The sequence below is a fragment of the Myxine glutinosa genome (assembly GCF_964187855.1).
Source record: "Myxine glutinosa chromosome 12 unlocalized genomic scaffold, kmMyxGlut1.1 SUPER_12_unloc_1, whole genome shotgun sequence".
NCBI lineage: Eukaryota > Metazoa > Chordata > Myxini > Myxiniformes > Myxinidae > Myxine > Myxine glutinosa.
The window spans coordinates 1026408-1046792 of NW_027616355.1; the positions used below are offsets into that span (position 1 = coordinate 1026408).

The 20385-nt window shown below is 42.3% G+C and overlaps 2 protein-coding genes across 5 annotated transcripts in view; one reads left to right on the forward strand and one right to left on the reverse strand.

Annotated features, from left to right (window-relative positions):
- The window catches only part of PDHB (pyruvate dehydrogenase E1 subunit beta), a 25596-nt gene extending 18956 nt beyond the window's left edge, over nt 1-6640 (reverse strand). Inside the window, exons 1-4 of one of the 3 annotated variants that reach the window (XM_068132445.2) lie at nt 6523-6640; nt 5902-5961; nt 4982-5089; nt 2904-2966 (exon numbers count right to left, since the gene is read on the reverse strand). In XM_068132445.2, coding sequence (XP_067988546.2) covers nt 2904-2966; nt 4982-5089; nt 5902-5961; nt 6523-6564 — 273 coding nt within the window. In that variant the 5' untranslated portion in view covers nt 6565-6640. Of the gene's footprint in view, nt 1-2903; nt 2967-4981; nt 5090-5823; nt 5962-6522 lie in introns of all 3 variants that reach the window. The other 2 variants (XM_068132447.2, XM_068132446.2) reach the window with 2 other exon arrangements.
- LOC137437806 (THAP domain-containing protein 1) lies at nt 6618-14797 on the forward strand. Of its 2 annotated transcripts, none has more exons than XM_078768614.1 (3): nt 6618-6681; nt 8888-9009; nt 12628-14797. In XM_078768614.1, exons 1-3 carry the CDS (start codon nt 6626-6628, stop codon nt 12972-12974), a joined length of 525 nt encoding a protein of 174 aa, XP_078624740.1. In that variant the 5' UTR covers nt 6618-6625; the 3' UTR covers nt 12975-14797. The 2 variants fall into 2 exon arrangements, with proteins under 2 accessions (XP_078624740.1, XP_078624739.1); XM_078768613.1 differs by lacking the exon at nt 6618-6681 and adding an exon at nt 7238-7453.
- Nucleotides 14798-20385: the final 5588 nt, after the last annotated feature.

A 20385-nucleotide genomic window follows, 5' to 3' on the forward strand; every position in this document is an offset into this window, starting at 1 on the left:
TTCTGTTCTGGCCTATCGTGTTCTTGTCCTTCCTGCCTCTCGCTCACCTCTGGCCCTTGACTCTTGCTGACGGTGGTCCTTTGACGAACGACGAGCTGGGTTTCACCGACGCGGCTGAGAGGCAAGCGCTAAGCCTGCCGTTCGAGACGGACCGTGAGGCCTGCTTCGCACCGGCACGCGCAGCCTAGTGAACCAAGCGGACTGCGGCCTTCCTTCCCACCAAGCACAAAGCCACGTCTGGACGGCGCGCTTGGGGCCGACACCATTCCTGACGAGATACACCAGCCAATCTTTATCTAAGTGCACTAAATAATCACACCATTATTTTCCAATGTTATTTTATCCCTCATCTGTGTGCAAGTCTGGTGTGGGGGACGTCCTGTTTAGGACTTTAGTTTTACCATCGCGTTTTTCCTTGTCCCTGCATTTCGTTTTAATAAACCTGTTATTTTTGTACATTTTAAATCAATGTTTGTTCGAGTTTATTTTCTTTGCAGGCTTTGGGACTGCCGGCAGACAACAGGTAAGCGATAGGACAACAACAACGATAGGACAACAGGACAACAGGTAATCTTCCCCTCCCCTTTTCTTCCCCCGCATTGATAAAGTCCACAATTTGATCACTGCCTCCAAGTTAAAGCTTGTGTTTGGCCTTCCGTGCTACCCTACGGTATTCACCAAGGGTAGTCACACAACAATATTTATACCAAATTTGCTCAAAATCCCATCACTTATTCACAAGTTGGCATGGCAACATAAATTTTACTTAACATGACATCTGACCTCTTGACTCCAAAATCTAATCAGTTCATCTTTGCATCATAATATATAATGATGCCAAGTTTGGTGAAAATTCCATGACTGGTTCACAAGTTAGCTGAGTAACATAATTTTTACCCAACGGGACATCTGACATTTGACCTCGTAGCCCCAAAATCTAACTAGTTGATCTTTACATCATTATACATATCTGCACCAAGTTTGACTAAGATCCCTTCAGCAGTTTTCAAGTTATCGTGGTGACGAAAACCTATCACGGAGGAACGGAAAGACGTATGGACGAACGGACAACCTGAAAGCATAATGGCTCCGGCGACTTTGTCGGTAGAGGCATAAAAGCAAATATAAACTGCCGAACAAAGTCACTCCCCTGTGAACCTCAAATCTTAACTGTCTTCTTCCCAATCACCGAATGCAAAAACCACACTTAAACTGCCAACTCTCAATAATTCTGATCTTGATCTTAAATTGATGGAACATGGGGCTTAAATAAATCTCTTTATGTTTGACCGCACAAAGATATTATCATTCCAAACTGTCAAAATAATTGCTCCATTTCATTTCAAGTCAAGCACATCCCTCATCCAGACAACGTCTTAGATGGATGGCTCTTGGAAGTCCCATATTGGATTGTAATTATTGCAAGAAAAACTTCCCAGAAATTGGGATTTATTTTCCAAGTGAAAATAATACTTTACTACTTCCCAACAGTGAACTCATCAAGAATCCCAAAGTTCACCCCATTATAGAATACCGATCACACATTTTAGCACAAAGCTGTTAATCTTGAGGCCATCGTGGAGATGTTTCCTCTTTGCTCAGGAATCAACTTCCTCCGACTACTTTCCAAATGGCCTACAAACTTCAGCAGTTCAAGGCCCAGATCAACAAGCTCTCCCTTATATAGGCATTTTATTCATTTCCTTTGTTACTGGAGGTCAACCTGAATGGCTATGGATGTCACCATTCGTATGCAACTTGACATTAAAAATAACTAGAACAACACTCTTCGACGTCAGTTAATCTTACCATCATTATACATACCTGTACCAAGTTTGAATTAGATCACTTCAGCCGTTCTCAAGTTATAAACCTATTACAGACTTTGACCTTTCACCTCTTGACCACAAAATCTAATCAGTTCATCCTTACATCATGATACATAAGTGTACCAAATTTGGTCAGAATCCCATCACTGCTTCACAAGTTATCGCGGTAACGGGATGTTTACCCAACATGACCTCTGACCTTCGGCTGACCTCGTGACCCCAAAATCTAATCAGTTAATCTTTATCTCATTATACATACATACCTGCACCAAGTTTGACTAAGTAAGATCCCTTCAGCCATTCTCAAGTTATCACGGTGACGAATACCTATCGTGGACAGCCGGACGGACAACCTGAAAATATAATGCCTCCGTCGACTTCGTCAAAGGAGGCATAAAAAGGGAGGCCTCGTAGCCCCAAAATAGGAACGTTTGGGGCCGACATTGGAGTCATCAGAAGAAAAAACCAGGGCAAGACTAGAAACAGCACTCGGTAGAGCACGTCATCGCAAGGCTAAACTATTTACGCTTTGTACTTCACCGATAGGCCGGGTCTGGATTCGGACCTTAAAATCCAATCGGCTTCTTCTGGCCTCTTACCCAACTCATCCATGAAGTTTTGTCACAATCCATCCATAACTGAGATATTGTGCGTACAAAGGAAAAACACAAACAAATGGGTGAAAACATCCTCCATCCACCGTTGGTGGTGCCATCCACGTTTGTCAAACCACCACCCCAAACAAACATACCAAAAAACAGGTACAAAATAGAGCATATTTGTGCACTGCAGAGGAGGATTACAATTCCGTTTCATGGATACATTCATGAAGTACAGGTTAGCTTTACCACGCTAAAAGCAAAGTGATACTCGTGCAGCAGTCGACAAGTAAAACAAGGTAGTAACCTTCTTCATCACCTGGATAAAGGTCTCATAGTCTGAAGGTCTGAGTGCAATCAGAATACAGTTCTGTGTTGTTACAATCAAGGCAACTGAAAATTACAGATTTCATTGTTGCTGGGTTTATTTTACCCTCAGTTCTCCTTTACAAACAATATTTATACAAAAATTCACCTCAGTAATCGGCGTATCAATCACTCTCTTCTCCCCATACTTCTTCAACAATCCTCTGGTAATCTGAAATTGCAAATATTGCAAGTGCAGTCACGTGTCAGGGCAGAAGTGCCAGTGCAGTCACGTGTCAGGGCGGAAGTGCCAGTGCAGTCATGTATCAGAGCAGAAAGGTAAGTGCAGTCAGGTGTCAGGGAAGAAAGGTAAGTGCAGTCAGGTGTCAGGGCAGAAAGGTAAGTGCAGTCAGGTGTCAGGGAAGAAAGGTAAGTGCAGTCAGGTGTCAGGGCAGAAAGGTAAGTGCAGTCAGGTGTCAGGGCAGAAAGGTAAGTGCAGTCAGGTGTCAGGGAAGAAAGGTAAGTGCAGTCAGGTGTCAGGGCAGAAAGGTAAGTGCAGTCAGGTGTCAGGGCAGAAAGGTAAGTGCAGTCAGGTGTCAGGGCAGAAAGGTAAGTGCAGTCAGGTGTCAGGGCAGAAAGGTAAGTGCAGTTAGGTGTCAGGGCAGAAAGGTAAGTGCAGTCAGGTGTCAGGGCAGAAAGGTAAGTGCAGTCAGGTGTCAGGGAAGAAAGGTAAGTGCAGTCAGGTGTCAGGGCAGAAAGGTAAGTGCAGTCAGGTGTCAGGGCAGAAAGGTAAGTGCAGTCAGGTGTCAGGGCGGAAGTGCCAGTGCAGTCGGGTGTCAGGGCGGAAGTGCCAGTGCAGTCACGTGTCAGGGTGGAAGTGCCAAGTGCAGTCACATGTCAGAAGGGAAATGCAAGTGCAGTCACTCAGGTGTCAGGATGGAAGTACAAGTGCAGTCACGAGTTAGGGTGGAAAAAGTCCATTAATTTGTCATATGACACATTCGGATCCACATTCACAGAAACAGATTTAACGCATTTGATGAACCAATAAGCATGCAGTAAATATGAACAAAATATTCTGCTCAAATGAACTCGTATCCAGTGGCATTTCCAATGTCTGCACAAAATGTATATTTTATAACTTGTCAAATTTGTAATCAAGTTTACATTAATAATCATTCAGTCAGGATCTTGATGGGGCAAAGATGTCAACGCCAGACATTTACAGAGAGTATAATGTAAAAGCTCGTCTCCAACAACTCTTGACGAAAACTACACGCAATGACGCAGGGCGGTTCCTGTTGTTGCATGAAGCAAGCAGATTGGTTGAATAATCCAAGACAAGACTAAACAACGCAAACACTTAGAGAGTTCAAAGAACACTTTACCCCACGCAGTCTTGAGAAAAAAAGGACATGGGCTGGATCTGCGAGCAGCGAATTTGATTGGTTGCGACGATGTAAAATGCAGTGATATTTTGTCGAAGTTCAAAAAAAAATAAAAACAAGTACAAAAAAAAACAGTACAGTACAAAATTACAAAAAAATAATAAAGTTTTGCTAAACGGGTTTTTAAAAGTGGCAAAAAGGTGATTTGTTACAGTGCAGCGTTAAATTATATAATTTAATTGAAATAAAATAAAGATTTTAAAGGTTGTAAAAAAAAATTCCGGAGGTTAACCGCCGTTGATGCAGCGTCTTTTACACCACCTTATGTAACGTGTTACATCAGTTATTCGTGTCTGTTTGTGACCTTTATGCGTCCTTAAAAACAGTACGTTTCCAGTTTGGAATGATTTTTTTTACTTTGACTGCCGGACAGAAAGACAGTAAATAAATTATCTCACTCCTCTGTGTTTGCGCAATCGGGACGGATTCAGAGTCAAAGTCCTGCTAAATTTCAGGTTTGTTTTCCGATTCGTGTTCCAAATATAACGTTCAATTTAAATCAAGTTGTTCCGCGTTACAATTACAACGCGTTACAACAAGTGAACCAATTGCTTAACATCGACGCAGGGTAATAACATCGGCGTCCTGTCAATCAATGCGCCGTTTGCTTTCTCAAAACAGTTCAGCACCATTGATGAACCACTGCCCAAGAGATGTGAAAGCAGAGCAGCACCAAACGCTGTCATCCCATGAAAATGAGCTTTCCCATTGGAAAATTATTAGAAAGCAAACAAGTCTGAATTTTTGTTTTTTTTAAATGGGGATCAATGACTTTAAATTGGTAAAGGTCATTCATTACCTTGTAAGCACCATCATACTGCCCCACTTCTTCACCCAATATGAATGTCCGCTCATCCCTTTCCATCTCCTCATCCATAGCTTGGTTTAAGGCGTCCCGTACAGTCACCTGAGACACACACACACACACACACACACACACACACACACACACACACACACACACACACACACACACACACACACACACACACACACACACACACACACACACACACACACACACACACACACACACACACACACACACACACACACACACACACACACACACACACACGAATTTCTTAACCCCATATCACCACCACATATGCTCCATAAATGCACATTTCCTTCCCAACCTTGGTCCCTTCCCAACCTTGGTCCCTTCCCAACCTTGGTGCCTTCCCAACCTTGGTCCCTTCCCAACCTTGGTCCCTTCCCAACCTTGGTCCCTTCCCAACCTTGGTCCCTTCCCAACCTTGGTCCCTTCCCAACCTTGGTCCCTTCCCAACCTTGGTCCCTTCCCAACCTTGGTCCCTTCCCAACCTTGGTCCCTTCCCAACCTTGGTCCCTTCCCAACCTTGGTCCCTTCCCAACCTTGGTCCCTTCCCAACCTTGGTCCCTTCCCAACCTTCGTCCCATCCCAACCTTCGTCCCATCCCAACCTTCGTCCCTTCCCAACCTTCTTTCCCCACTCCTCTTTCAATGATCCCTTCTCATCCCTTCCTCAATTTTCATTTTTGTCTACACCTTCTCCCCAGTATGTAACTAAACATACAGCACTGAAACACCTGAGTGAGCCTTCATTCCGACCGAATACCATACAGGAGCATCCATAGTACGTTTTGGTGAATTACACACCTGACATCCTGAGCAGGTGGAAAATAACTCCACAAGCAAACATTAGACCCAACCCGCCAGGAACGACGTTAGGCGCACCTGAACGCTCATGGCCGGGGATGTATGGAGCGACCGCCGGACCCGGACACCGAATCCACCCTGGAAACGAGAAACAAACTACAGTACAATATACTGTACAAGTGATAACACGTACAATCAATCGATTAGATGCTGCAAGTAATAAATTAATATGATCAGTTGTGTTGTGGATTATGAGTGGAACCAATTAGTTACAGGTAAAAAGATCTTTGTAAGAAATGAAGGATTTTCATGTGCAAACACAGCCAAGGTCACAACAGGACATCGACATCGACAAGGTCTGGGATCGCGAGGTTCGAACCCCATCCGAGTGTTACGTGCTGCTGTTGCTTCCTTGCTTCATACACAGCATTTCAAAAGGATAGAGCACGGACAAACAACCAACCATAGGTTGGTAATGCTAGAGCAGGCTTTGCTGGGACTAATGGACACCGACTGTTCAGATTCCTTGTAAGGAAACAAGATATTATTATAATTATATAAACATGTACACACAACACCCAACAGCCTTGACGGCTTGTCCATACATACGATCCCTCACAACACGCTAACATTTCTCAAATGTTTTAAACAGTAATAAATAACAGTAGTAACATGGTAAAATCGTAAACTCCTAAATACCAGCCGCCGAAGTAGACCGCCGAATACTCCTGGCGCTGCCATGTTGCCCGATTTGACCTTTCGTCGTTCTACGGACGATATGACGATTTGACGTCATGACGTCATGATATTGAAAAACAGGACGTGCCTTATACCTGCCGAATACGCCATTTCCTTACGGTAAGAATATCCTTCCTGTCGGCTGCACACGAGGAACTGATGTATGAAGATTGAGGTTAGTGTTATTTGATTCACTATGTCATAATGTCCTTATCACGCGAAGCGAGGATAAGCAAGTGTTTCAGTTTTGCACCGCCTTTGATGAAACCATTAAATATGTAGATTTTATATCCCCTTATACCAGAGATTATATATTTAATAGACGAGGACACCCGCTCAGTACGTGGGCAAAAGGAAGGGTCATATTAGCCTCGGTGGCATATATAGATTACCGTAGATCTAGGCTCATATAATGCCTCGACAACATCGGGTTTTCTTCCTTTCAGTTCAGTATTTAACAGCAGTAGCGTCTTTTTGAAAAGGTAATCAATTAATCATACGTGTTGGTGGTTTATATATATATATATAATATATATATATGTAATATACATATATATATATATATATATATATATATATATATATATATATATATATATATACTTCCGTTAGGGTGCTCTCAAGAAACGACACGATAAGCTATTTCTCATAGAGTTTATTATAGACTAGAGGGCGTTCATACCACGTGACCCCGTGCCGACGGCCCGACAAGGACGACCGGCAGCCATGTTTTTGGGGGACAACATTTGTTGACAACGTACATGTACATGTACATCTATGTCCATGACCTAGTTGTGTCGCGAATATTTTCTCGTGGCAAGATGCCGAAAAGTTGTGCCTGCTACGGGTGCACAAATCGTAGCAACCAGAAGAAGGATGTTAGTTTTCACAGGTGAGTACTCTGTGTGTTTTTCTTTCTAAAAGTAGAAATTTTGGTCGGAATTTGGTGAGATTCATTGAGAGTGGCGGACAGGCATACAACAAGAAGCAGGGCTGTATGGCTCTCTTTTATGTCATGGGTCTTATTGTTGTCGCCATTACAATAAGACCCATGGTAAAAGAGAGCCATACAGCCCTGCTTGTAGGGCTAGACAGGCACAGGCATGACAGGTGGAGTTGATATCTCTTTGCAACTCTTTCAATCTTTGGAACACAGGCCTTTCCATTCATGCCATTGTAGCCAAGCATTACACGAGGCCATAGACTAAAAATGAACTTCAAACCTGCGAGAGTTCATTTTTGTCTGTCATCTGGTCGTCATCATGATCGTGACTGATGGACTGATAACACCTACAATACTACAGAAATGTTTCGAGGCAAGTCGGACCCAGACCATGTCAGACCCAGACCATCTCGGAGGCAGACCATGTCGGAGCCAGACCATGTCGGACCCAGACCATTTCGGACCCAGACCATGTCGGACCCAGACCATGTCGGACCCAGACCATTTCGGACCCAGACCATCTCGGACCCAGACCATCTCAGACCCAGACCAGCTTGGGTCTAGACCACCTCAGACCCAAGTACCAACTTGGACCCGAGTTTTTTTTGTGACTTATCTTAATTCTTACCATGAAGTATCATTCTTTTAAAGTCTTTTTTTTTTCTAAATCCAAGTGGGACAAAAGTACGAATTATGAAAAAAAAAAATTTTTTTAAGTGAAAATGGAAAAGTAAAAGTAAATACATGTAGGCCTCAATAGTAAAATTATTTTTTTGGTCAGGTTTTACAATTCACTCTTGTTTTTTTCTCACTTCAATTCTCGTGATTTTACAGATAAACAAATCTGATGGAAAAATTCTCCAGAATATTAATTTTCGCATTTTGTTTACTTTTTTTTTTTTTGTAGGCCTTTTCAATTGTTTAAATTTAGCGAGGAGATAAATAAGCCACCCCACCCCCCCCCCCCCAAAAACAACAACAATCACTAAGCCCCTAATAATAAATAATTTGTATGTCTTTTCTGAGCGATAAAGCGACGCAAAAGTTGTTGCACTTTCATTTCAACATTTTACAATTTTTAAGAAATTTTCAAATTTGGGTCCAAGTTGGCATTAGTTGGGTCTGAAATGGTTTGGATCCAACTTGACCTGCTTCGAACAGAATGATGAAACATTTCATCTGTTCATGCCTACCCTAATGGCAGTGTAAGACCGTAAAGAGATTGATGTGTGGAAAAAAAATGTCATCCTAACATGCACTAAGTCTTGAGTTTGAACATGTTAAGCTGACATTTTAAACAAATAAGGATAGAAGAAGTCCAACCCAACTTTCCCAACTTGACTTTTTCATTTATGCTATTTTTTAATCACATTTTGTCATCAGGTTCCCTCTTGAAAACCCTCAGTTGTCCAAATGGCTAACCAACATCAGCAGAGACAATTTTCATCCAACAGAAAATCACCGTGTATGCAGTGAACATTTTGTGGATAAAGATTACCTACAAGGTAAGAACTAAGACAAGTTCCATCCAATTCTTTCCATGTCACTAAATGTTTAGACACCAAAACAATATGACTTGTTGCATTCGTTCTGATGGTGTGAAAATAACCTTTGATTTTAATATAGACGATCAGCATGCCAGCTTGCTGTCAAAAAGATGTACACAAAGTTAACCCCTTGTTTACTTTCAAAGGGGAACCGAGGTCACCCGCGCAAGCTCGGTTACCCCCTCTTGGCACTGTGCCAGAGGGATATCAGGCACACGCGTGTGCTCCCAAGTAGTTGAGAGGTTAACTTAGTGTGCGTCATTGTCAGCAAGTTGGCATGACACAAGTGTTTAAAAAAAAAAAGTATTTGCTTATTTTTGGCACCTTAAAAAAGTTGTAAATCTATCAATTTTTCAAAATGTATACAGTCACGTGAAAAAGTAAGTACACCCCATGTAAAGTTTTGACTTTTTCAACATATTTCAACATACAGCGATTTGATCTTCATTTCAACAATATTGATAGATAAAGGTGATATAATCTATCTATAATTCCAGTAATCTCTGTTTGTACGTTTGTCTGTGACCGCTGTTTCTCGACAACCACGGGTCCGATATACTTTTAACTTGCCAGGTATATTGCTGGGGACCCGAGGATGTGCCTTTTCAAGGTTTCATATTAATCGGACAATTACTTACCGAGCTATGTCCAAAAAACGATTCAACCAATCAGAGAGCAGCGAACTATCGCGTGTGCCGAACGTGGCGGACACACTCTGCCTCGGATGGCACATTTGAGAGCGTATTCATTTATTTCACGTTTGCAAACTATGTTGGCGCTATGTTGGCGTTAAACTATGTTTTAAAACTAATAAAAACGAATTTGCGATTCATTCGCTTTCCTGCGCGTTTGTGCACGCGATGGCGATTTCTTTACCAAACTCCGCAAGCCGTTCGCTTTGGACCAAACCATTTCATGTAAATAGAGGGGGGGGGATTGTCACCGTACTCGCAAGCCGTTCGCTTTGGACCAAACCATTTCATGTAAATAGAGGGGGGGGGATTGTCACCGTACTCGCAAGCCGTTCGCTTTGGACCAAACCATTTCATGTAAATAGAGGGGGGGGATATAATTTTAGATATATATATAGTACGGGCATGCCCTAGTATAACAAATATCATGAAACATTTACATTTTGTAGTCCATTGTATAATTTAAATAAACATAAATGCAAATTTCGCATGTGGAAAAAGTAATTACACCCTTGGCTCTAATAGGTGGTATTGCCCCCTTTGGCAGAAACAACCTCAAGTAGGCGTTTCTTATAACTGTCTACCAGTCTCTGACATCGACTGGGAGAAATTTTTGCCCACTCCTCCATGCAGAATTCTTTCAGCTGTACGATGTTTGAGGGGTTTCTTGCATGCAAAGCTCGTTTCAAATCCCCACACAACATCTCGATGGGATTTAGATCCGGGCTTTGACTTGGCCATTTCAGAACCCTCCATTTCTTTCTTTTCAGCCATTCCTTGGTGGATTTACTGGTATGTTTAGGGTCATTGTCATGTTGCAAGGTCCACCTTCGGTTGAGCTTCAACTCTCCGACAGCTGGCCTCACATTATCCTCAAGCACCCTGTGGTACAATGAAGAATTCATAGTGGATTATATGATGGTGAGCTGCCCAGGCCCTGATGCAGCAAAGCTGCCACCAAACCATAATATTTCCACCACCATGCTTTACAGTTGGTATCAGGTTCTTGTGGTCAAACGCTGTCTTTGGTTTTCGTCAAACACGTCTTCTGGTACTGTGGCCAAATTGCTTTACCTTTGACTCATCTGTCCAGAGCACATTGTTCCAGAAGTGCTGGTCTTTGCCGAGGTGTTCATTGGCAAATTTTAGTCTTGCACTGAGGTTCTTTCTGGACAGCAAAGGTTTCCTCCTCGCACAACTCCCATGTAGATCAAATTTGTGCAGCCTCTTTCTAATGGTAGACTCGTGCACTTTGACATCAACAGTGGCAAGAGCTCCATGTAGGTCCCGTGATGACATTCTGGGGTTCTTAGAGACTTCTTTCAGCATCTTGCGGTTTGCTCTCGGGCTGAACTTGCTGGGGCGGCCTGGCCTGAACAAGTTGGCAGTTGTTTGGAATCTTCTCCACTTGTAGATGATCTTCCGGACAGTCGAATGATTGATTTCAAATTGTTTGGAGATCTTTTTAAATCACTTCCCAGACTCGTAGGCATCTATAACCTTCTTTCTGAAGGCCTCAGAGAGCTCTTTTGATCTAGGCATGGTGATGCCACACACTTCCACAACAAAGAGCAAACCAAACGAAATGTCTGAGGTTTAAATAAGACAGGTTCCACCAAGATCCTCTCTAACAATGTTCTAATCATTTGCACCTGAGGTGGTGCACCTGATTCTCATCTTAGGTATTTGAAGTAGTGATAAATGTAGGGGTGTTCTTACTTTTTCCACATGCAAAATTTGCATTTATGTTTATTTAAATTATACAATGGACTACAAAATGTAAATGTTTCATGATATTTGTTATATTATATCACCTTTATCTTTCAATATTGTTGAAATGAAGATGAAATAGCTGTATGTTGAAATATGTTGAAAAAGTCAAAACTTTTCATGGGGTGTACTTACTTTTTCACATGACTGTATATACGTATAAGGAGGCCATATGATGGGGAAAAATGTGTTTCAGGAAACATATCCCTAAACCTTAGGGTATTTACGTGAAGCAGAGATTCCTGTATCTTCCTATAATTCACCAAATGTCCATCCGTCCGTTCGAAGGTACCGCAAAAATGGCTCAACCGATCGCAACGATATTTTGGGTGGGTATTCCTGGGATCCCTGGGAGTAAAATAGGCTATATTGTTTTTCCGATTTTTCCAAGTTTTCCAATTTTTCCAAACACAATGGAATAATATTTACCGATATGAACAGTGATGTGGCTTTTGTTAAAATTCTACAAATGCTGTTTATTCTACGTACCAGGAGAGAGTAGGTCGACTCCTGACGAACTCTTCCTATATAAACGTGCGGCTCTGAAGTAACATGGCAGCGTGTGCAAAGCGACTGAGAAACAGGTGTAGCGCCGCTTCCGTGTTAGATTCGGCACGTACTCTTCACACATAAACGTGCGACTGAGAAAGATGTGTAACGGCCGCTTCCGTTTTGCAGAAGTCAATCTTTTTTCAAAATGGGCGCCATGTACTGTTTAGATTTTGATGATTTGCGTGTGATATGATTCAACGGATGTTTATATGAATCGTTTAAAATAAAAAAGCCTTCAATTTCTGATATTTTGCCTTTTAATTTGGACCTCCCAATTGAAGCCCTGCCCATAGGGCGGGTACCGTTGCTAGTATGTTTAATTTTGTTTTGGGTTTTGTACGCATTTTATGGCAAATAAGATTTCATGCAGCCCCATGCACGTTTGCAAAAAATGTTGAGGGGAGTGTGTGTCTTGGACTGTTACCCATTATAAAGTTAACTTGAACTTGTATGTAAAATTGTAAATTTGCTTTTTTATTTTCGATTAATAGAACAATATTGTATTAAGTTTTTTTACGGTAATTTTTTTAGCATCTTCTTTCTTTCTTTTTTATGCACGTAGGAATTCATCCAAGAGATGAAAAAGGGATTCATCATAGGCTTCTCCACCAAGCCGTTCCGACAGTGTTTCCAGCCCACCCTCCCCACAAACAGAAAGAACATAAAAAGCGAGCACCACCAAAGAAAAGGCCCTATCCTGATGATTCTGTGTCTGGACCACCAGAGAAGAGAAATCCAGCTGAAGTTTTCTCAGATGATCATGGTTACAGTGCATCTCCTGATATTGTTGAACAAGAACTGAGACAAACCAAACACAAATTACAAGAAGCACGCAAAGAACTGAAAGGACTCAAGCAGAAGTTGAGAAGAAGGGACAACAAGGTCATACAGCAAAACAAAAAGCATTGATCCACTTTTGACAATTTTATGTCCACGACTGTACCGCACAATCAGATCATTTGTATTCCATCCCATTTATCTTGTTTCTTCATTAGTGCATCACTGCTTTTTCTTTTTCCATAACTCCTACATGGAGTTATCATTTTATATTTTCAGTTTGAAGTAACATTTAATATTTTGCATGGTTTTCTTCATTGGTGTTAGAATTATTTCACCTGTTGATGTTTGCTTGTCATACAGCATGCCCAACATGATGTCAGGTAAGACTGATTAAAGTGAAATATCCCAAGTACTTGTTTTGTTTGTTTGTTGTTTTTTTGTTAATTGTTTATGCTATACATTAAATGAGGAGAACCTTTTTAAAAAGGAGCCTTATATTCTAGTTCCCTGCTGTTTAAGAAAATTAAGTGCAGACTTTGTATCTTTGTTACAAGAGTCGATTTTCACCCCTCAGCCCAAATTGGGCTAAGGGGTATTGTCGTCACGGGCGGTTGTCCGGGCGTCCGTTAACTTTTGGTTTCCGTCAATTTCAAGGAGAACGGCTTGTCCGATTAAATCCATTTTTGCAGTGTGTGTTGGGGTTGAGTAGAGGAAGGGTCCTTTCGAAAAAGGGCGTGCTGGAATTTTCAATATGGCCGCCACGGCAGCCATCCGGGCGTCTGTCAACTTTTGGTTTCCGTCAATTTCGAGCAGAACGGCTTGTCCGATTAAATCCATGTTTGCAGTGTGTGTTGGGGTTTAGTAGAGGAAGGTGCCTTTCGAAAATAGGCGCGCTGCGATTTTCAATATGGCCGCCACGGCAGCCATATTGAAATTGGTTTCCGTCAATTTCGAGCAGAACGGCTTGTCCGATTAAATCCATTTTTGCAGTGTGTGTTGGGGTTGAGTTGAGGAAGGTTCATGGGCATGCTGCGATTTTCAATATGGCCGCCATGGCAGCAATCTTGAAATTGGTTTCCACCATGCATGGACTGAGGGGTTACGCCCGCTTTGCGCTGCTATTTATTTGTTCTATTATCAATTCCATTGTTGATGCTCTTTTTACTAACTGTTTAGGTCAAATATTTCGATCACTACCATTTATAAATTCACGTATGATTAAAATTAGTACAAATTGCAGTTCACATTAAAAGTATACCAGAGGAGATGAACAACCTTTTCATCAAAACCACTGAAGAAATTATATTCTATCTTGTTTTTCTGTATGGTTGTACGATCTTTTATTATTGCAGTGAAACACGGAGAATTGTGGATTTATTTCTGAAATTGACTTGTATAGTATGTGTATTTATTTCAGCTTCATTCTTTTTTCTTTTTATAGAAGAACATTGGCAGTTAATGGCCCAATGACATTGTCACATGACGTCACAGGGAAAGTTCAGATTGAGGTACTGGAAACTGTGAAGGGGTCTGTGTTTCCTGACTTGGCTGATCATTTTCATGAGCAAGACCTCGCAGACGAAGATGACTATGGCAGCCAGCTGGTCAAAATGATCAGTAAACTCTTTGTGCAGAGTGTGCTGCACCACCACGGGCGACTGTATACAGAAAGATATGTCAAAAACAATCAAGTCTCGAAGTGGCACCAGCTCACAAAAACAATTTTGTTTCTGGGCCAGTGAATGTTGTATGTGTACAAAACCTAGATTTTTTTTTCTTGGATTCCAATGAATAACATTAAGATTTTACTGGAGATATGTATCATTGTTTTCAAAAACACTGTTGGTCATATTATTCATATTCTTGCATCAGGTTAATTTTGCCCTTATTTTTAAAATATCAGCATGCCAGCTTGCTGTCAACGTGTACATTAAAGGATAACAAACCTTAAAGACTTTTTTCCTCACGTATCAAAAGATGTTAGAGAAGTCTAAAACAACTACACATTTTCCCTTTGGTGTTTTCTTTTGTGGCTTTTTGACCCAAAATATATTTGTACATTTTCCATGGGCAGTACCATATTGAGACCCTGTGATGTAATGGGGTCCCATCGATCCAGACGACCATCACAAGGTCAATTCTAAAACATGCCTTTAGCAACGTCACATGTGCAGTGCAGCCTCAACAAAATCCAGCAATCTGCTTTCGATTTTTGTTAGGTCATGCATAGAATGGATGTGGTGTTTGTTTGTTTATTTATTTGTTGGGGTGTTTGTGTGGGTGGGTGGGTGGTTTTGGTTGGGTGGGTGGTTTTGGGTGGTGGGATGGTTGGGTGGGTGGCTGGTTGGTTGGGTGGGTGGATGGATGGGTGGTTGATTTTGTATTTTTTTTTTAAATTAAGGTTTGAATAATTATAAATGAAGTTGCAATGAATTAAATTAAATATGAAAGTGATCTTTCTTGTCACTGTGCCTCAGTTTTTATGTTGCAGTTTTATACTATCAGCATATAAGTGTGATTGTGCCCCCTTCCCGTTACAGTGAGCAGAGTGAATGTCCAGATGACCGAGTATAACTTAGTTTCATCATGGGTGTTTTATAATCTACTGTTTTACACTCCATTAATAATCAGGAAATATATAACTTTTTTTTTAGGTAAATAAATGTATCGTTCGGTGGTTCGTGTGGTTGCCAACTTCAATCAAGATTGGTGCTTTAATGTATGATAAATAGTGGCAATGACTATATTGTTCGTTTAGATTAAAGAAAAAAAAACAAATAATAAAAATCAACTTTAAACGGCCACTCGTTCTTCGACACCATCGCGTTAATGTGCGCATCCGTGTACTTGTTGCTCCCCAAAAACATGGTGGCCGGGTCTCCATGGTGGCACGGCCGGGTTCTGTACGCGGCATAGCAAGTACGCCCTCTAGTCTATAATATTAACTCTATGGCTTATTTCTACATGTTAATACGGCGATTGTCCAAGGAGGAAAAACCCCTTTACTTTACTTGGAGAGGGGACATGAACTTGAAGTCGCTACAATCTTCATAGTGTGACCTTTCGTCCTGTCAAGTTTGGTTGAGATTGGATAAGTAACGACCGAATGTAAAGCGGATAGACCGACAAGACACCAAATTGCGTATTTTCGGATGATGATGTGGACTCCAATGATAAAAATCAGAGCTAAAATCCTCTGACAAAAAAATTAATACACCACTCTTGATGCTTTTTACATTTACACCGCTTAAATTATATATCACGTTCAATTACTCTGTCACATTAATGAAGTTTATGTTTTATACTTCAGATCATGCATGGTCTGGCGGCTCTGGCCTCAGTCCATGCCAAAGGCTCAAGGATTTCTCTCATATGCCAACCTTTATTATTTTGGTTGGTTGGATTCCATTGGAGTTTTCAGGAGAAGCGTCAATAGCTCAAGGTAGATCCAGAGATGGCTCGAACCTTGTCATTGTAGTTCTGGCCTATATCAGACGTGACATCTCAAAGGTAGAATAGCCAGGTCGGAAGCCAAAGGAGTTGTTGGAGATCCACGAGTTATAGTTAGGAAGAGTTCGTAGCTATGTGCTTGAGTAATTCAGCATAGAGCTGTCAGGTATTTGGGACTGTTGCGACCTATCTTTGGTGTCTTTCAGCTCCAGCTGGGCAACCTCACCTTGTGCTCGAAGCTGCCACACGGAGACGCAATCCAGGCTGGGCCATCAAGACTACAGCCTGTCCCAAACTGGTCCAACCTAGAAAGTATCGGTGACCCCTCTGGTTCAAATCTCAACACACCAAAGGAGGGGGGTGGGGGTACTATGGATCAGGCTCCAGTGGATATTATTTTCATTGGGATTCCAGAAAATGATAGAGTGAAGTCGATTGCATGCAGTCGCAAATCCCCACCCTTCTCACTGAAAAACAAAGTTGAAAGATGGCAAAAAGATCGACCAGGAATGTCCTGATATCAAAGATGAGTTAAATGTTTTTCCTTCCCCATTTTTACGTCATCATTTTACGTCATGGTGAACGTCATCTCGGGATATGTTCCGCAGGTTGGTCGGAGCAATGAAGAGAAGGACAAGTTCTGGTGTGCGACAGAGAAGCTGATGGAAAACGTGAAAGATGAGGAAGTTGTGGTAGGAGGAGACCTAAATGGACATGCGGGAAGGAGTATGGACGGTTTTGAGGGAGTTCTTGGGGGTTACGGATATGGTGTGAGAAATGGAGAAGGTGAAAGGATTTTGGAGTTTGCTGATGGAGCTGATTTGTTATACTCGGTTCCAGAAAGAGGATAATAAGCTTGTTACATACACGTCAGGTGGGTCGACGATAACCGTTGACTACCTGCTGATGCGTAGGTGAGATAGGGGGCACCTCTGGGACACAAAGGTGATCCTGGGGGAAGAGGCTTGCTCACAGCACCACTTGGTTGTCTGCGACATAAGGGTGAAAGGTGCGAGGAGAGCTCAGCGGGTGAAGTACCAACCGAGAATGAAGGTGTGCAGGTTGTAAGAGGTGACAGTAAGGTAGGCATTAAAAGAGAGGCTGAGTAGGGTAGAGGATGATGTGGTTGAGCTTGAACGTGGTTGAATGTCAATGAAAGATAGTCTGTTGGGAGCCGTTGGTGAGGTATGTGGATGGACAAAAGGACCACCGAGGCACTCGGAAACATGGTGGTGGGATGATGAAGTTGGAAAAGATTGACGAGAAGAGGAAGAAGTTCAAGGAGTGGCAGAAGGCGAAGGGTACGGGAGCAGAAAAGGCAGAGCATGAAAGTTATAAGGCAGCCAAGAAGGCTGCAAAGAAAGAGGTAGCAAAGGTGCAGGAGGCATGGAGGAAAATGTTCGGAGAACGCTTGGATTCGGAAGAGGGTCAGAGAGCGGTATTCAGGATTGCAAAGCAGATAGCGAAAGAGAGGTGTGATGTGATGGGGGTGACTTGCTTGAAGGATGAAGTGGGACAAATCGTTGTGGACCCAGATGGAATTAAAGGAAGATGGAAGAGATATATGGAAATGCTGTTGAATGCAGAGAATGAATGGGATGGCAACATAGAGAGTAACCCAGTTTTAGGACCGGCAGAGAAGATAACTGAGAAGGAAGTTGAGGAAGCGATAAAAGTAATGAAGAGTAGAAAAGTGGGAGGGCCGACGGGAGTTGTGGGAGATATGTTGAAGGCAGCAGGAAGTTGGGGTGTGAAGAGAATGACAGATCTGTAATCTGGTAGTGAAAGCAGGCCGCATTCCAGTGGATTGGGAACTGAGTACCCTCGTCCCTTTATACAAGGGGAAAGGTGACCCTCTGAAGTGTGGCTCGTACCGAGTGATAAAGTTATTGGAGCATGGAATGAAGGTATTGGAAAGGGTGTTGGAGGGGAGGGTAAGGAAGAAAGTGAAGATTGACGAAATGCAGTTTGGATTTATGCCAGGAAGAGGAACGACAGATGCGCTTTTCATTGTAAGGCAGTTGCAGGAGAAGTACATGGAGAAGAGGAAGAAGTTGTTTCTTGGGTTTGTTGATCTGGAGAAAGCATTCAATAGGGTTCCACACAAAGTAGTGACATGGGCATTGAGGAAGTTAGGAATGGAGGAATGGTTGATCAGAGTAGTGATGACAATGCACAAAAGAGCACGCACAGCTGTAAAGACGAAGGACGGGAACAGTGGTGAGTTTGAGATGAAGGTGGGAGTGCATCAGGGGTCGGTAATAAGTCCACTACTATTTGTAGCTGTGATGGAGGTGCTGGCTCAGAACGTAAAGGAGGGTTTACCGTGGGAGTTGTTGTATGCAGATGATCTGGTATTCATTGCGGAAAGTATGGATGGACTGAAGGAAACGATGAACAAGTGGAAGGAATGTATGGAGACAAAAAGTCTGAAGGTGAATATCAGAAAGACGAAGGTGATGGCAAGTGGTAAAGCATGTGGTGAGGTGGAAAGAACTGGGAAGTGGCCGTGTGCTGTGTGCAGGAAGGGTGTCGGAGTGAACTCCATTCAATGTACAATGTGCGCTGAGTGGGTTCATCAAAAATGTAGTGATCTGAGGGTCATTAACCAGTGTGGCAGCTACATTCAAATGTAAGGTGTGCACAGAGGGAGCTGCAGATGGAGGAAATGTCGAGTTGGATCTTGGAGATGGCGTGAAGCTGGAAGGTGTGAAAACATTTTGCTACCTCGGAGACATGCTGAATGGAGAAGGTGGATCAGACTCGGCAACGGTTGTGAGAGAGATGTGCCTGGAAGAAGTTTCGGGAACTGAGTGGCGTGCTGATGAGGAGGGGAGTGTCGTTGAAGCTGAAGGGAAAGGTGTATGCTGCATGTTTGAGAAGTGTTATGATTTATGGGAGCGAGACATGGGTAATGAACGTAGAGCAGCAACGAAGGCTGGGAAGGGTGGAAATGCGAATGGTTCGGTGGATGTGTGGAGTATCGTTGAGAGAGAGGAAGACAAATGATGAATTGCGAAAGATGATGGGAATAGAGCCTGTGATGGATGCTGTGAAGAGAAACAGTTTGAAATGGTTTGGTCATGTGTTGAGGAAGGATGAAAGAGACTGGTTGAGAAGAGTGATGGAAATGAATGTAGAAGGAAGTAGAGCATGGGGAAGACCGAGAAAGACTTGGCTAAAGATGGTGGAAGAAGAAATGCGAGCAAGGGGGTTAACAAGGAGAGATGCAGAAAAAAGGGCAAAATGGAGAAGATTGTCATGGGGACCGCAAGGCTAACCCCCACTCTAGCAGGGAAAATGGCCTTAAAATGCATGTTGTTGTTGTTGTTGTTGTTGTTGTTGTTGTCTTCCCCATTTTTACCCCGATGACCATAAATCCCCACCCCCTGGGGCATGACCGACAGTGAAATCCCAAAAATTGTTACATATTTCATGTGTCCCGCAATATTGATTGCATATTCAGCTTGTTTAAAAAAAGTTTCTAAATGTGCCCGTAATTGCATCTTTTGAGATTTGAACTTTTGATCTCACCCCAGTGTGTCAGGCTAAGAATGGCGCTGCCTTCGCACTTTCTTGCCATGTGGTGATTATAAGTACCTTCTGCTTTTTTCAAAATGCGTGGTGATAACAATAAAAACATGAAACAGCAACAAAATGCAAAACTTTGCCTTTATTTATTTCTTAGCTTTGCTACATCAAACAAAATTCTTGCAAGTTGAATAATGGTAAACACGCACACATACACAGACTCGCGTGCGCATACAACTGCCTCCCCCCCCCCCCCCCCCCCCTACCCAACTGTACACATGGCCCGTTGTGCAGGCTAAGGGTATGAACCTGGAGAAGAATTTCGGAATCAAAAATAAAATTCAAAGACAAAGACTGCCAACAAAAGCAAACCTGTAGAAAAAGGAACAAGAGGCAGTCAAACTTGCCACAGCGCATGTACCAGAGACAGTTAGAGAACACACCTCTTTTGTAAGCTTTAATTTCTTTCTTTTCTTTTTAAAATCTTTTTTCCATACGCAAGGAAAGGGGAAAATATAAGTATATTATATTTATATATTTATATATCTATTTATATCCC

What these genes read in the sequence shown, in the direction of transcription:
- LOC137437806 (XM_078768613.1), top strand. Translation starts at nt 7,323, where the DNA reads ATGTACATGTACATCTATGTCCATGACCTAGTTGTGTCGCGAATATTT. An exon ending in AAGGATGTTAGTTTTCACAG is followed by an intron (nt 7,454 to 8,887) that starts GTGAGTACTCTG and finishes TTTTGTCATCAG; the next exon opens with GTTCCCTCTTGAAAACCCTC. An exon ending in GGATAAAGATTACCTACAAG is followed by an intron (nt 9,010 to 12,627) that starts GTAAGAACTAAG and finishes TTATGCACGTAG; the next exon opens with GAATTCATCCAAGAGATGAA.